Source organism: Notothenia coriiceps, unplaced genomic scaffold, assembly GCF_000735185.1.
Source record: "Notothenia coriiceps isolate Sejong01 unplaced genomic scaffold, NC01 NC01_scaffold00001460, whole genome shotgun sequence".
Taxonomy (NCBI): domain Eukaryota; kingdom Metazoa; phylum Chordata; class Actinopteri; order Perciformes; family Nototheniidae; genus Notothenia; species Notothenia coriiceps.
In genome coordinates, this window is record NW_011334161.1 from 396,383 (window position 1) to 414,054 (window position 17,672).

The 17,672-nt window shown below is 42.1% G+C and overlaps 1 protein-coding gene across 2 annotated transcripts; it reads left to right on the forward strand.

Annotated features, from left to right (window-relative positions):
- The first annotated feature begins 5,515 nt into the window (after window positions 1–5,515).
- LOC104961290 (uncharacterized) lies at window positions 5,516–11,540 on the forward strand. Of its 2 annotated transcripts, none has more exons than XM_010789561.1 (3): window positions 5,516–7,056; window positions 8,351–8,989; window positions 10,483–11,540. In XM_010789561.1, the coding sequence occupies exons 1-2, from the start codon at window positions 6,034–6,036 to the stop codon at window positions 8,882–8,884; spliced, it is 1,557 nt and encodes a 518-aa protein (XP_010787863.1). In that variant the 5' UTR covers window positions 5,516–6,033; the 3' UTR covers window positions 8,885–8,989; window positions 10,483–11,540. The 2 variants fall into 2 exon arrangements, with proteins under 2 accessions (XP_010787863.1, XP_010787871.1); XM_010789569.1 differs by having other exon boundaries at window positions 10,486–11,540.
- Window positions 11,541–17,672: the final 6,132 nt, after the last annotated feature.

A 17,672-nucleotide genomic window follows, 5' to 3' on the forward strand; every position in this document is an offset into this window, starting at 1 on the left:
GTATTATATTACATTATTGCCTCTGAATTGGATTATTATCTGATAGGGTAATAACTTAACTACGTCTGAAAGCAGAAGTCTAGGGCAAATAATTTAAAGTAATTGCAAATCTCTTCAGTGCGCATCTCACACAATGAGATGCATTGTGGGACATGTAGTTTATAGGCAACGTGCTCCTGTAAAGCGGCACGTAACCTTATAATAGACTTATTATATTCTTTACAAGCTCTTGTGGGCCACATACAATGAGGTGGCGGGCCAGATTTGGCCCCCGGGCCTTGAGTTTGACACCCCTGCTTTAGAGGAAATACACAATCTATCTTTCAGTTTTATAGGACAGAAAGAAGATGTCATCAATGAACTGAATAATAATCTGTACTCTGCATCTCTTTACCATCTCTCACAACCTTTTCAAATCTGTATGAAGCATTTCCGTTTCCGCCTCTCTCTCACTGATGGCTTCAGAGACAAACATCTTATCCGCGGCCTGATGTCAATCTGAATGACGTTGATTTGTGATCGTTGCGTTCACTATGCATGGGTAGGAGAACACGTGAAGTGCTGCAGTGTGTTCCTGCTGGGGCCGAATCCTCGGGGGGGGTTTGAAGAGAGGCTTCTAGACCAATCTCCCCCTCAGCAGGAGTCCTATTACATGGCCTTTCCCTTCATTCTCTTCATAAGAGTGTGTGTGTCTATCTAATAGCTTTTACACAGTTGCATAAAAACCTCAATCACAACCTGTGCTCCATTCACTTCTGCATAAATCAGCCCGAGCTCAAATCACAAAGCATATTCTAAATGTGTGAAATGGCTTGCAGGGGGATGCCGGAGCGTAAAAAAAGAAACAGTGAAACAGAGAAAATGGCATTATATAGATGAGTGTTCTGTCTGAGTCACGCTTTTGTCAGTGTTTATATTTTTACGTCTCAGACACGGATAGATCAAACCGTTGGCCCGCAGCGATGGCACTAACAACTTGTTTACTTCAGAGAACATATGGAACTAATTCAGAGACGTGTATAGATGTGTTGTGTCTGCAGTATTTAGACACTATCACTCAGGTTGACATTCAATACTTGTTTGAAACCAGTGTGCGACTCGATTTTGACAGGATAACAACTGGTGACTTCTAGAATTGTGTGAGTAACATTCTGTTTTTAGACTTCTCTGTTTCAGAGTGTGTGCTCTGTATAAATGCTCTGTAGTCGATCTGATTGAAATTGTGATTTTAGTCTCAAAACCGCTACTGTATTGTTCAGACATACATTTGGGACAATTAGTATGACAGAAACCTTCAAACCGAAATAACTGGCTGCGAGGGTTAACTTTGATTTAAATATTTGTTGAGAGCTTTATTAAGTAGGGCAGGGGTGTCAAACTGAATTTAATCACGGGCCACATCAGCATTAGGGCTGCACTCAAAGGGCTGGTTGTAACTTTAAGACTATATAAAAATGCATATATAAATATATATATATAAAATAATGTATTATATTACATTATTGCCTCTGCATTGGATTATTATCAGATAGGGTAATAACTTCATAATTAACTACGTCTGAAAGCAGAAGTCTGGGGCAAATAATTGCAAGTCTCTTCAGTGAGAATGTCACAAAATGATTTAAAAAGAAAAGCAAAATTCAGGAAAAAAAGTCAAAATCTAAAAAAATGAAGTGACATTTAAAAAAAAGTAACATTTTGAAAAAAAGTGACATTTAAAAATAAAAAAGAGTCAAATTCTGAGAAAAAAAGTCTCATTTGAGATGCATTGTGGGACATGTAGTTTATGGGCAACGTGCTTCTGTAAATCATCATACCATATAATAAACATACAATATTCTTTGCAAGCTTTTGTGGGGCCACAGAAAATGAAGTCACGGGCCGGATTTGGCCCCCGGGCCTTGAGTTTGACACCCCTGGTCTATGTCTTAATCCAAGGAGGTAAATACACTGTATATCATAATAAAGTGCGTTTATTTTTGCCTTTATTTTACAGTTCACAGGACACACACACAAGAATCAAGAAGACATATGTTGAGAAAGTGAGGGGGTGTTTAGCTGGAATTTAACTGGAGTTTAAAATGTTAAGTTGATAAATATCTAAACAAAAGGGGATGCAGTTAGTTTATATTAGAACATAGAAAGAAATAGAGGCTTAATTCATAAAAAGGACAAATAGAAACAATAATATACCTCATGTGGGGGAGGCTATAATTACAGATTGAGACAAAACGGTCATAGTTTCTCAATGGGGGTTTAACATCTTGGCTATTTTAACGTGTTGTGAAAATGGTCTGATGATTGCAGACCAACGATAAACATTCTTTTTCATGTTGTGCCTTTTAGGTAATTAAAATTCAAAAATGAATATGAAACACTGCGAGCGAGTTTAATAAGGCTAACAATAGAATGTAGAATATGGTTCTTTCACACAAGAAAACGTAATCATCTCACATACATTTACATTATCGCCTGCAAACTTGTGCATTATAGAAGTATTCGCATGATGTGGGCCTGCATGAGTACATATCTAGGCCTGTGCATCTGCAGGAGGGTAAACAGTCCACCTGGCAGCATATTGAGCTCTAGTTATAGACTCCATTAGAAGTATCCATATGTACTAATTAGGTCATCTTGACCCTGGCGAGGACAGGAGGGTGCAGAGCGGGGAAATGTGCCAACCTTTCTCTGCTTCGTGGTTGCCCTGCAGTCATGCAGCCATGCAGGAGATGGGCCAACACAAAAGAGGGTGATGTAAGAGCCGAATAAGCTGTGCCCTTTCGGAGGCAACACACACGCACGCACACACGCACACACACACACACACGCACACGCACACGCACACGCACACGCACACACACTGCACTCACCTATAGGTAAGGGTAAAAAGAGTGTGACAATAGCAACTTTTGATATTTCTTTTGTAGCTCGTAGACGAGGATCTGACTAAGAAATGCTGAGATTAAGATGACAGGTCGAGGTGTTGCTTCGCTTCTTGTCATAGATTCTGTCTGAATTGTGTAAATGCATTTATATAAGACAGACAGAATGGGAGTGAAGTGCTTATATTGAGGGGTTTAAAATATACCAACATTTCGTTCTCAGGTGGATATATTGCTAAAGCTTTTTACCAAGTCAAGGAAAATAAAAGAAGATGATAGTCTTTCAAAGTAGAGCTATGATATAACAAAAAGGTTGAAAGGACAACGTTGACTAAGAAGAAATTAATCAATAATGTAGAGCCAGATTGCTCTACTTTCACAGTTGACTGACTGCTCACTGCAGGTGGCCAGTTTCTCATTCTGTCCTCATTTAGAAACAACAAAATGCTCTGAGACTGTTTTCATGACATAATTGTATATTCAAGAAGAAGAGAGGTATCACAAAACAGTGGTCAACCGCCAAAGATATCGCCGAAACGCTGCATCTGTGCCTTTCATTTTCTTTGTATATTAAAATGTGGGTTTTCTGATGTGGTAATGATTGAAGGACATTGTTCGGATTTTATTGGATTTTTGCATCAATGTGATGACGTTTTTATTTCTCTTTGGGAATTTAATTCACTCATTAACCAAAATAATAAATATTACTGTCTGAATATGAAAAGTTATGTTTATTTGATTAATGAAGCACATCGCAAATATATAAAAGGGTCGCTCATACTGTAGTGAGTAACCCTCAGATAATTATCCCCTGAGTGTTTTAGCTGTTTTTGGTTTTACTCTTGCTGCTATCAAACAAACAAAGAAAACAGACACAGTAAGTGATAGCTGGTAAACAATGAGAAGCGCTTAGCAGAAAAATAACCAAATATTTCCGGCAGGAGTGGGCTGATATAAGAAAAGAGCCAATAGAGTGGATTTTGCGCTTACATCTCCCCAGTTGACACATGATCCAAAATGAATACTAGTATTTCTCTATGTGTGAATTAGTTGATAATATATCAATGTTGAGTTCACAGCTTGTTTCTGCTGCCCCCAGGTGGCCTAAAAAAACAACAGCTATTTCAAAATTAAGCCAGCAAAAGTTTCTTCATCGTACATCCAGAAAAATATATATATTTTCCTCAATATATATAATTATATACCTATAGAGGATCTCATCACTCTCGCCCACCACTAAAGAGATATTCAAATACAGAGTAATTGTATTTATTACATACATTACATGTCATTTGTTAGACGCTTTTATCCAAAGGGACTTACATACTCAATAATGTGGGCAATCCCCACAGGAGCAATTTGGGGTGAAGTGTCTTCAGGGACACAACGACATGCTGACTGCAGTGGGGTTTGAACCTGTGACCCCCTGATCCCAACACCAACGCACAACCAACTGCACCACACGCCTCCCTAAAGGGTTTATATTTACCCTTTCTTAATTTAAGTGTCTACAGATATGTTTATCCGGATCCTTCCTTGAGACTACATCTGAATGTATGCTATATGTATCCATAAGAATGTATATTGTTTATGTTAAGGTAAAGTCACTCCAGCTGTGTTTTCTATACAACAACAGTCCCAGCAGCAGGGTCCGGACTGCTCATCCTCTCGCTGCGATGTACGTATCCACTTCTTCCTCCTCCGTTGTTATTCTCGGTAGTTTTTTTATTTTTACAACCCATTGTTATCAAAGCTCCAGTTATTATCTTTGAAAATAAACGCAGAGCCGTCTTCAGTCACATTGGATTAGGAGCCACAACACAGGCTTGTTATGCTATTTTGGAAAGAGAGAGAGATCTCTATTGTCCATGCTGCTTTTCAAATGTTGCATGAAGGACTTTCTTGCATTTACCCGGAGATTATGATTATCTTTGATAAAGAATAAAATATGTAACATGGCTTGAACACATGGTTTGATGGCATGTAAACACCATTGTATGGACTTCAGAGGAAGATGGATGGACACTTTTTGAAACAGTGAAGCTTAAATGTCTGCTCGCTTCAGCAGAGTAACGTCTTTCTTAATAGCCTAGGTGAAAGCACTTTAAACGAGACAATGATGGAGTGGTAATGACAGGAGTGGCAAAGGACAAAGAGGAGAAGGACTTAGTATGGAGAGAGGTAGAAAATAATAGACAGGATAGTGTAAAAATGTTCCCTTGTACAAAGGCAGTGGTTCTGTCTCCTTGAGAGCTGTCTACTCCCTCGTCAGTGAGAAACCCCACCTCCCCCTGAGCTTCTCCCCTCCCCTCACCTCCTCCTTCAGTCTCTGGCCGAGGAATCCCAGGCAGCGTTTAATTGCAGAGTGCAAAAAGCTTTGGTTTGGCTAATGAGCTCAACAGCACCGGAGCTGGGACTCTCTTAACGCAAATCTCTTGAGAGACAGAAACACATATGGAGTCCTTTTTCCTGGCGGCTGGATTCTAGGTGGAAGAAAAAGGAGGAAGTCCTAAATTCAGGTACAGACGACTCTGTGAGAGAATATACCAGAGGCAGGATACGGAGTAAGGAGAGGTGGAGTGAGAGAGAGGAGAGCGGGAGAGGGGAGGAAACGGGAAAAACACAGTCACAGAGAGAGCGAGAGAGCGAGAGAGAGAGAGAGAGAGAGAGAGAGAGAGAGAGAGAGACTAGAAGCCTGCAGCAGCAAATGAGACAGAACAACGAGGCGGGAGAGGTAGAGAGACGGGAGGGAGGTGGAGAGGGGCCCCGTGCAGGAGAGAGGGCTACAGGGTGAGGAAGAAGGAGTTGAGAAAAAGTTAGAAGAAGTAAGAGAAAGAGGGTCCAGGAAAAGAGTGGTGCAAAGATTAACAACTGCAGGAGAGAAAAAGAAGAAGAAGAAGAAGAAGAAGAAGAAGAAGAAGAAGAAGAAGAAGAAGAAGAAGAAGAAGAAGGGAAACAACAGACAGGAAGGAAGGGGAGGTTCTGGGTAGAGAGGAGGTAAAAAAAATAAAAAAAAAGAGCTGAAGAAAAGTTTTCCTTGTGGGAAGACGCAGATGAGGAAAACAGAGCGAGTGAATGAGAGAGCCGAGAGGGGAGGAAACCAATTGTTTTCTAAGGCGTTTTCCACTCAAGCCCCTGGACTTCTTTGGACATGTACACAGAAGGCGCACAAACAACGGGACACCACCGGTTTCACCAGCAGCAGCAGCACATCAACAACAACAACACAAGCCCCTGCTCCTGCCAGCACTGCGTCCTCTATGATCCGCCAGCGTTCAGCCATCACGGTGGGCCGGGATACCCACCAGCATCAGAGAGACACACGGACCACCCATCTCTGGACTGCAGGAGAGACATCCAGGCTCCTCGGGTTAAAGATGTAGGAGGGAGAGCTTTGGTGGTGGACAGAGCAGAGAGGAGCGGTCATCGCAGCCCACAGAGGAGGCCTGTGTTCGGGGGGCCGGACCCTCACGGCCAGTCACACGACTTCAGCCAAGTTTGCCCCTGGGAGCTGAACCCTGCCCAGTGGAGCTACCCTCCGGAGCCCGGGGTGAGACACTACCCGTCTGTCAGGGAACAGTGTGGCTGTGTGGGGCGCGGCGACACCAAGGCACACCCCTTTAAAGCCGGGATACCTCATCCTCTCCCACATCTTCAGGTCAAAGGTCAAGGGTACCGACACAGGAGGACGGTCCGGTACGTCTGCGTGGACGAGGAGGAGGAAAGTTATGGTTGTAAATCTGAGAACTATCATTCGGAGCCACATAAGCCTCATATAGGTCTTATCAAGCCGAATGGCCACTGTGGACCGAGGGCGGTGTTCTTCGAGGGAGGGGAGGAAAGAGATAGAGATCAGGACCGGAGCAGACTGAAGGGTGGATCAGAGGAGGGCTGTAATGGACGCAGTGGCTCTGACAAAGGGTTTTTCCCCACAGAAGTCCCCCAAAAACAGTTGAACCAAAGCAGACAGAAGGGGTCCTGCGTCCCACCCTCTGGCATCACCAACCCCAGTCCTGAGCCCTCGAAACTGACGACTCACAGCGACCACCGGAGCCAGGAGGCGGTGAAGCAGAAGAGGAGGCAGGACTCAGTGAGGGATCAAATCAGACAAGTGGTGACAAATCTGGAGGATGTGTTGGGGGGTCTGAAGCAGGTTCACGTGGAGATGAAAGAGGTAGGAGGGTCTATTATTATGGATGTTTATTCTTTACATGCAGATCTCCTCCGGATATAGTGACATTTAAAACGATCATCACAAAGCTCAGATGTCGGGACACACGTCTGTGTTCCTGTGAGCATGCTGACTGCATTGTTTGTGACACCTCTTACCGAAGTGATGATTGAGAACGGTTTGCTCTGACCTTTAGCAGAACGCTGCGATAATTGGCAGCAAGCCAGCCAGCACTTTAAAAAGCTTGGCTTGAGACCGTTACTAAATTGTGCCTTGCTCTTACAGTCTCCATTTTATATCCAGCTGTAAAATAGCATTGATTCACAGCTAAATGTAGATGTGCAAGGGCTAACATATAGTCAGGCAGCAACATTACGAGTCAAACAGCTTCATGAACGTTAATTAGGACAGTTGGCAACAAAAGGGTTTGAGTAGATGTGGATTAATGCTTCAACTTTAGCACAGTCAGTGACAAACATGTGGTTATAAATATACTCAGTGGTGGAAGACGAGATGTTTTACTATGCAGCAATTCAGCAATTCAACATACTCCATTACCAGGAAAAGCCCTGAATTTAGATACTGCACACAGGAGTTAGGAGCACAGAAGAATTATCACCAAAAAAAGAATAACAAATGAAAGTACTAATTCATGATTCTAGCTGTTAGTTTGTATTCCTATAACTGTAAAGCCCCCTGAGACAAATGTGTGATATTGGGCCATATAAAAAAACTTTGATTGATGTTAGGTTTGAACTATTTAAACAGCTAGATAGTTTAGTCCAGAGTACTCCAACCACGGGGTCGTGCCCCTCCAAAGGGTCAGGAGATAAATCCAAGGGGTTGTGAGATGGTTAAGGGGAGGAGAGAGGACAAAGTAAATCCATCTTTGTACATTGTTGGCAATACTTTTTGTGAAATATTGGAAAGTTGTACTTCTTTTTTAAATGACAATGAAACTTCTCTCTTTAGAGGTGAAACTTATCTTTGGTAGAACTGAAAACAACAACAATTGGTTCTTTAAAAAGGGGCCTTAAATTAATACTTTTTATTTTGTGTCGGGTCACAGGCCCCAAAATGTTTGGAAACACTGCTTTAAAATTAAGAATCCTTTGTTTTGATAAAGATTATTATGTAGAATCGTGATATGAAAAGTACATGATGACCATAGCTGTCAAGAGTTTGAATTGTAGTGTACGTAGAAGTCATAAGTGGATTCCATTTGAAATACCCCCAAAAAAAAGTGCTCTCCATTAGTAAGTCTGGACACGTATTCACTCTCATTATTATCATTCAGGTGGTCGAGCAGATTGATCGTCTCACAGCGAGTATCGACCTCAGCGATGAGGCGCCATGCATCACTCAGGGGACGTCCAGTTACTTATCCTCTCACCCTGGCGACCTCAGGCTGGCCCTGCTGCCCAATCACAAGCCTGCTCCGGTCCCGATGTCGCAACACGTGGAAGAAGATCGCATCATCTTAAGAACAAACTCTCCTTCTCCTGTTCACATGGCATCCGTCGTTAAAACCAGCCGCTTCACTCCACCCATCCACAATAAAGACATCAACCATGAGAGGCCCGGGTTAAATGGCCACCCGCCTCACCTGTATCCCCCCAGAGACCCCCACCATGTTGGCCAAACACACCCTGAGAAACTCCCACACAGCCTGGACCCTAAAGTCATTATCGGGAACAGCACTTCTAATTCTAGGACTCAGAAGCCGCCTGTATACCCCCAAAATGGGCGCTGTGGGAAGGGCCCTCATCCGAAGCCTGTGAGACCCCCTGTGTACCCCGAGAGAGGCAGGGAGAGCACCAGCATGGTGTGAGGAAGGGGGAAGTGGTCTGCCCCGGTGCCAAAGGGGGCCTGAAACATGAGACCCTGCTGCAGCGAGTGGAGGTCAGAGTGGGACCAGGCAGGGGAACAACTCATGGTGAGTTCACACACAAGAGGACTTTTCTCCCCCTCTATTTACACTGTTGATGTTTCCATCTCAGCTGATGACGTCGGCCTTGTTTACTGGCAGCGTAGTTTTCAAAGTCACTAAATGAATTGCAGTGTTTCTCCCGGGTTACAAAAAAGGGTTTATGTGTGTGTTTGATGTCTCAGTGTGTGTGTGTGATGTCTGTGTGTGGGCGGCAGCGGAGGGGGCGTAACGTGTCTGCTGTTGTTGATGTCACATGATTCTTCACCACACTGCAAAATGTGTCAGTCTGGGCTAGGGAAATGAGAAATGTGTATTTGTTTTTCAGTTTAGTGACACATTTGGTTGCAATCAGCCTGGAGGGTGATACAACTCCATATGTTGAAGTAAAGTTGAACTTTTATGAGTAGATTTAAGTTGTATCTGAACTTGCAAAACAACATTACTACCAATCTTAAAACCTTCATCTCAAAATTGTAAAAAAAGTAGAAAAGATTTTGACAACTGTTTTCATCACATCAACCTGAAAGCAAAAAGGAGGATCAAATCTCAATGGAGACTTCTTTTTTGCAGTGTTGCTGCTTAGTCATTACTTCGAAGGAACTGAAAGTTGGCGGGAGCTCAGACGTTTTTGGCAAAGGAAGACCCCACAGCCGCTTGACTGAAATCATGTGACACAAACGAGGCGTCATTATATTTACAGGAAGAGCTTTACTTCAGAAATGGCTTAGTTTACTGTCAGATGAGGAGCTTTCTTCTCGTGCCACAGAGTTAATAACAAGATGACGATTATGAGAAAGTCCCTGCAGCAGATGTGGAGAATTAAACATACAGTTCCTTCTTTACAGAAGCTGCAGACCTGCATGTTTCTGCACTTCCCTCTTGTGCAGAGTATGCGTAACTGCAATTTATTTTTCTAGCCTGTCTGCGTTGGGCAAGCACAATCTGGTTTTAATCATAAAACCTCCTGGCCACGTGCCAGAAAAGAGCGAGGCAAACTCTTGGTATATTCGTGACGTCGTCCATATAAACATCAGCACAGTGAAGCAGCTCCTCACTTTGTGCTGCAGCGAGAGACGCGCTAAAGCTTCAGGTCGCGGCTGGCAGCCAGAGAATCGGGGCGAAAAAGTGCATATGCTTGAGTTGTCATTTATAGAGAGACAAGAGTTTAATTAGTTGAAAGTGTAATGTAGCCGTTCAACACGGCACTCTCTTTTCACTTTCAAAGTCTTTCAAAGCAGCTGACATTTTAAAGGCCTGAATTATCCAAATTAATCACCCAGAGCAGATTTGGTGTAAAAAATGCTAGCACAACATATTTTATACTACGCAACCCAGTGGTTGGCGCGCGCACACACACACACACACACACACACACACACACACACACACACACACACACACACACACACACACACACACACACACACACACACACATCTGGGAACACTGAGGTACAGAATCTAAATGTCTCTCTTTTTTTGTTGTTATGATGTTTCCAGCAGGAGCTGATGCCACTGAGAGGAGCTGTCAGCGGGAAACAGAGCACGGCCTGAAGGTGGGGATATTTCCAAAGGGAAAACTCCCCCCAAGAGTCGACCTGCGACCGTACGTCACGCAGACACAGGAGCATGGAGGAGTGGCAGTCAAACCTCTGAGAATTTAAGCTCTACTGCTTCTGTTGAGGTAGATGCAAATATTAAGCAGGGTAAACTGTGAAGATAAGGAATCTTTTCATAGCAATGTTTATTTATTTTATAATGTTTTTTTATTGTAAAGAAATCTATTTTCAGGCAGCTCACACTAATCTGGATACTTAATGTATGCTATATCAAGATTTGTATCATCTAAGCTATAAAAGATATGTTACAAATAAAGACTGTTTTTCTCAAGGTTGAATGGTTGTTAAAGTATGTAACAAAACAATCAGCAAAGAGGCAGAGATATTAAACATTTAGAGATTAAATTGCAAAACAACAGACTTCACACAAATCAATCTGACTTCTCAATTGAGAGGTTGCATTGACAGCTGAATGTCCCACATTTCAATAAGAAATAAAATAATTGACACAAGCATTTCATTGCCCCCGACTCTGGTAAATAATTTATGCATTCACTTAGTCTGACATAGTAATCTCAAATGGTTGTGGATGTTGTGAAAATACTTCTCTGGCTGATCTGGAGATGCCGGTGTGAGATCTCTCCTGGCCTTATTCTGTCAGGGCGTCACAGGCCAGCCCGGCCACAGTCTGTGTTTCTGTTTGTTTAAATCTTGTCTGAGATTTTCACCACTCTGCTCTCACAAGCTGCTTCTGCTGCTATCAGAGCACACCGCTTCCCCTCTGCTACTGAAATTATCCATCCACATCACCAAGCATTCCTCACTTTCTGTCTGTTTTTATCACTGCTGGAGAGCTACAGTATTGGGTCTGATTAAAGATGACAAACTGTTCTGACCACTTTGTCACTCACTGTCTGCATCTTATAGTCATACTGTTATGATGGCGAACGACAGAGGAGTTTGCAAAGAGTCAATAAAGCGCTGAAGGTCGGACAAATAGTTGAGGTTAAGTGTTAAAGAGCAATATCAATTGTCAAAAGCAAGATTTTAAATCGGCACCCCGAACATCCTTTTATATCATGACTCAATAATGGTATATACTAGGGCATTTTATTATTGAATAATCGTCCCATTACTTCCCATTTGAGTCATCTTTAAGAGTTTAATATGTCAGGAAATTGTGATACATTTCCTCAGTGAAACCGAAAATCAGGGCCGTCTAGGAAAACTGCTATAACTGTCCAGCTTTAGTCATAAAGAGATGCCAAGAAACATCAAGATGGATGGGGAGAATCAACTCAGTGAACAACAGACACCAAGGATGCTGGCTGATGAAGAAGACGAAGTACGCTAGGTAGCCAATATAAGGCTTAGTCATCTTGCCAAATAGTGAGCCTGTGTTGATGTATGAAAACTATGTTAGAACTGGTTTATAAATGGTTCTTAATGATCAATAAAGTGTTTACAACCTAATTAATAAAGTAATTATAAACCCTTTATGAATCCTTTATAAGGGTAGGGTTATTGTAAAGTGGTACCGAAGACTCAAATAGCTCTTATTTAAATCACAATGTCCTAAATGTTTTTTTAATTCCCTAAAAGCTAAATCCAGAGATATCTGTAGTGCTCTTTTTGGCTTTATATGCCAGTAAGCAACTATTATAGGATTGAAAATGGCTGTATGACTGATAATGCTGTATCCAGTTCTCTTTATACATCTAAGGTTGCGGCGAGCTCACTAAATATGCTCAAATTAATCTAACGTTCCATCAAACAACTACAGACATGCATTACACTATTCACTTTAAATGTTATTTAACAACAAGAAAAGGTCTACATCCTCACATTTAAGAAACTAGAAGCTGATAATGTTTTCTTAATAAATGCCTCAAGTGATTGACTGGACTATTAAATCATGTGCAGCATTGTATCTCTTCAAATCTGTGTTTTATTGCAAGATCAAATATGAAATATTGTTATAGCTTAGTCATGAACTGTGTCAGAAAATGTTCCATATTCCAGATACAACATCACTCTGCGTGCTATTCATAGGAGAGGCCTGTTTTGGCAGCGAGATAAAAGTATTGTCTTAAAAAGACCTTTCCCCAAACTCTTCTATTTCTAATTCCAACTTTCAAAACAAATGTCTTGTTCCGAACGCTTTGTGAATGCCAAGTTGGAATCGGAAAAACAATCATCAATCCTCAATCCTCAGAGCGATCACTTTAAGGTCTGCTGGCCTGGATCTCAGTCATGTCTGCTGCACCTAAAGCCTCTTGGACTTTGAGAAAGGCCATGTCTCGGCCGGCTGTCCAAGTCTGAGCCTTTCTGCATACCCAGTCTATGAATCTTGTCAGACAGAAGGCACACCGTTTGAGCCCTTGGCCGTGCCGCCTTAGCAAATACAGGAATGACTCTGGAATTTCAGACAGAGATTCAGACCAAGAACAGCACTCGCTTGTTTGTCTTATCTACCCAAAAATAATACATAAGTAGGATGCTGGTAATACCACAAGTGTCAGATTGCTGTCTAGAAGAGTATTGTTTCCTGGTGTGTTTGGATTCTGGATGGAAAACCACAACATGCTGAACAACTTCATTCTGAGAGGCTACAACCTGATACTGACACACTGATCAGTGCTAAAACCCAACAAACCTCAGAACAGTTTGGAAACAGGCAGGAAGATAGAAAACAACTTAAAGGAATAACGTGTAGTTCTAATTGATGGAAAGTGAATTCACTGGAAAAACAAAGAGATCAGATTTAAAATAAGCTATGTCACAAATTTGAAAGCCAATCGGCCTCTGAGATACAAAAGTCAGCAAAGAAATCTGAAACGTCAGTACAGAAAGTTTGTATTGTTTAGCGTGCTGACATTTGTGAAAGGATCTCAAACCAGGGCAATGAACTTTCCTTCTTTATCGACCAAAAAAAAAACTGAAAATCGTTGTACATTTCACAATCAGGAATGTTGTGTCAGCCACTACCAGTTACAAGCTAGCAAGCTAACAAGCCACCAAGCTAAAAGCTAACAATCTAAGAGCCAACATAAGCAAATAAAAGATGCTAACTTACCCTTCTGAATCGTCTGCTGGTCGTCGATTTTGTTGCACAGCAAACTCCTCATCCGAGTCCAAGCCATACTTGCCAACCCTCCCGATTTTCGCGGGAGACTCTCGATTTCACTGCCCTCTCCTGGTTTCCTCCCGGGGTTAAATTTCTCCCGCATTTCTCCCGATTTCTGACAAAATCAGATTTACTCAGGACTGTTTCCACTCGGACTTTATTACAAGTACACCATTGTTTGGTTTCCACGGTAGCGCGTCTCTTTAGTAGCGCGCGCAACTGAAAGGTGAAGGCAGATAGTCACAGAAAAACTGAACAAGAATCGACAACTCCAACCTCTGCTCACTCCTTTCCTGTAAAATCCAGGTCTAGCCCACACATATGCTCCATCAAGGATGGTGCTACAGGCCGCATGCCCCCCCCCCCGGTTTTGAAATGCTCCCGATTTCTGAGGTCTCAAGGTTGGCAGGTATGAGTCCAACATGTCTGAATCAGAGCTCTCAAGTCTCACGCATTTGGCGTGAGACACACGCATTTCACTCCATTCACACGCTCACACGCCACACCTTGTATTTCTCACGCAGAGATTTCTTTCCAGGGTACCACCAAGTCGCGCCGCAATTTTGTCTTCATACTTGGCTTGTTTGAGACGCGTGCACTCCACTAGCACCCCCCCCCCGTTGACATTCGCGGTACAGAGGGATACAGAGGCTTCATCACTTCCATACTCCACTACCCCCCCCCCGATTGACATTCGCCGCAGTACAGAGGGCTTCATGGGAACTTTGAGGGGAGCCAGAAGTTGAAGTACCAAACACCGCTGCCAAAATCTCACTCTGAACTCTGTTCAAAACTTGAGAGCCCTGCTGAATGTTTTAGCCTTTACCCTGCCCACTACACAACAGTAGTGGGCAGGGTGCTTTAGCATATTTTAATATTTATATAGACAGAATTAAGAATTTAATCACACCACAGTATTTTTTTATTTAAAACAGATAAGAGGGAAGAGAATAAGCTAAGAAATAGTTGGATAATCAACACTGAAGACCTGTGAGGGAATGAGGCCCGCTTATATAATGCAAGGCTGATTAGTGAAATGGGAAGGAGGTGAGTAAGTGAGCGGGGAAGGTCACGTGATGGAAAAGGCGGGAAAAGGGTATTGCAGGGCAGGAGGGAGCAGGAACAGCAGAGCAGACAAGAGGATAAACACACTGCTTTTAGATCTATTATATAACATCTTGGAAATCAAACTTACAAAGTGTTTTATAACAGGACAGAAAACAACCTTAGTAGATACTCCAAGTTGTGTTTTTTTTTTTTTTTAAGAAAATTTGATTACTGTGTAGCCTACACATGATTGTTCTAAAATCATATAATAAATACTTGTAGAAGAACTCACAACTAAAATAATTTAGATTTCTTTGGACTGAGTTTCCATTTAAACAGAAAAGTGCAATCCACTGTTTAAGATCAATCCGTTTTCTTTCTGTAGTCATGAAAACAACAATTGTAAGTAGACAATCAAACAACAAATTCACTATTATATATATTTTTTAAAAGGTCTTATAGTGTTATTTCCCATAAAATAAGAAACTCACTTTATTTTTGGGTTGTCACTTTAGGAGTGAACAAAATAGAACAGATTACTTTACAGAATAATGAACACATGTGTTTGAAGTGAGTGCTGAAGAGTTTACAGAGAGTACAGTGGATCAACAATAAAAAGAAAAGCAAATTCTTTGAGCCAACTCTCCAAATACCACCCAAGTCACAATACCACCCAGCTTGAGAGAGGAACACAATTCATCATGACTCCAAGATGACTGCCCTGCATTATGTATTTTTCACACATTTACGAGGCTGTCTGCTGGTTGTGTAAGTGACCCCTGGGGTGAGGAAGTAGCCCAGTAAATCTGCCCTACACGCCCTCGCTGGTCTCTGGCTGACCCCAGCGCTGTTCTTAATCTCAACGGGATGACAGAAATGCTGAGGAATTTCTCTGCTCTGTGCCTAAACCAACCTGTCAAGACGCTCTTCTTAGGCTGTGCACGTTCCTCTTGTTACGTCCCCGTCGGCTCTCACGTTGCCCCGTTTTGTTGAAATATGACCTGCAAATACCAAACCCTGGCCTCTTCAAACACACTGCCCACCTACGTGCAGATGCATCCGGAAAATGTCTCTCCTTGCCACAGTATGTTCAGTGTTGGCTGCAGGCAGATGGCAAAATCCCAGCCTTACCTCACACCTTACCGTATAGCTGTATGCTGGGTTGTGTGTTGAAGCAAAATGAGAGGTGCCAGCCTAGCGCTTTTTTTCTGGTCTTTGCCAAAGCTGTTCTGTGCTTGTGTAAGGCTAACGAGAGCCTCCGTCCAGATGCTAGTGCGAAGCTCTACAGCTGAGCAAACAGTCACCGTCTTCTCTATAGCATGACATGTTTAAAATGACATGCCCGTCCAAAAAGGAGGAGACCAGCTGAGTTCTGAGGAACAAAATGAGCCAGACATTCATCACCTGATCGGCTTGTTAGAACCGCTTAAAGTTCAACATCCCTTGAATTTGTATTGGCTCCTGGGCTGACAATGTTAGTCTGACTTTGAAGTGAATAAAGAACTTTGTTAAGAGAGTGAAAAGTGAGTCAAATCTGTATTTTTCTTTCAGCTTCAGTTGTACTTTGTAACTTTGTGTGTATAGAATTTTTAGATCAGACCTTTAAATGTAAGCTTTTCCTACTGCGACCTTTTGCCAAAATAGTTACTGTCTGTAAATTGGGAAAATTCCCAGACAGGCAAGAATGGAGTTGACTGAATGGGAGATGGGGGGATTTTCCAGACACTTTCAATAACACAGACAATCTACTCTGGCAGGGAAGCACCTCTTTGACTTCAAATGTAAACCATTTCAATTGGGCTTAATCTTCCCGGTTTGCTGCTTCTTTAAGCTGAGACTCAGTGTTCTGTTTAGCTGTAAATACCCAACATCTGTGCATTAAACAGAGTATACATTGTCTGGAGCCTGTATGTTTTCCAGTACATCATTCAAGACCTTCAATATATATATAAAAAGAGTGATTTGTTGGAGATAAACACATCTTTGAGTCAGGTGAAGTACTGCAAACTCCAGAGTCAATCTACGCAGGGTTGATTTTCTACCCGTCTTTCTTTTGCTGTTTGAAACAGTCTAGTGCTTGCTGCAAAAACACATTTGTCCTTGGTAAAAACATCTTGGAATGGAGATATTCTTTGGCGGGTTGTGTCAATCCTCCCACTCAGACAAAATATTCAGTGCTCTTGTAAACGACTGTCTTCTTAGGCAATCCCCAAGGACGTGAATTAAGCTTAATGCAATGCTCTCTGGGCCAGAAAGGAGTTTTTTTCACAGCAGCCAGGAGAGACACTTCTCTCTACTGTACATGCACAAAGGAAGAGATAGTGAGAAAAGGCCTCCATTCATGGTGCTCTGGCTGAGTTGTAGTAGATATGGCACGGCAGTATAAGATCCTGCGGCCTGTGTCTTCACAGTGGACTGTCAGCAAACATGCCGCCAGCGTCTGCTGCCATCTCTCAGAGTGAAGCGCTTCTTTTCAACAGGACAAAGACCAAATACGGATCCAGTCCTGCACAGCACTCTGATACCTTTTTTCCACTGAGGATTCTTGATTTAAAAATGTTTGAAATGACTAGAATATGCCTTAGATATTTGGGCATTTTCAAAAGAAGAAGCCTGTGGTTATCATTCAAAAATATATTTGTTTTCTATAATAACAACTCCCTCTCTCCTTTTCCTCTTTATTGCAATAATTCCAGCATGCCAACATATTACAACCAACAAGGCTTTAGCAATATTAACAGTTTTACATAACAATTTTCAAATGTTTCATTCACTCAACAGCAACAGTACACATTTATAAAACATACTTCACTACCCTTACTTTTCAATATAAAATTTGAAATTTGCCATTTTCTAATCTGACCACGAATAAGTGATATTCTGAATTTGTCCTATTGTCAACTAATCAAAACAGCCAGTGAATGGATCCTACAGCACTAACACACACTGTCCTGCTA

Bases quoted from the DNA above. Each gene is read 5' to 3' on its own strand.
- LOC104961290 (XM_010789561.1), top strand. From the start codon at position 6,034: ATGTACACAGAAGGCGCACAAACAACGGGACACCACCGGTTTCACCAG. The intron at 7,057-8,350 runs GTAGGAGGGTCT...ATTATCATTCAG, and splicing joins TTCACGTGGAGATGAAAGAG to GTGGTCGAGCAGATTGATCG.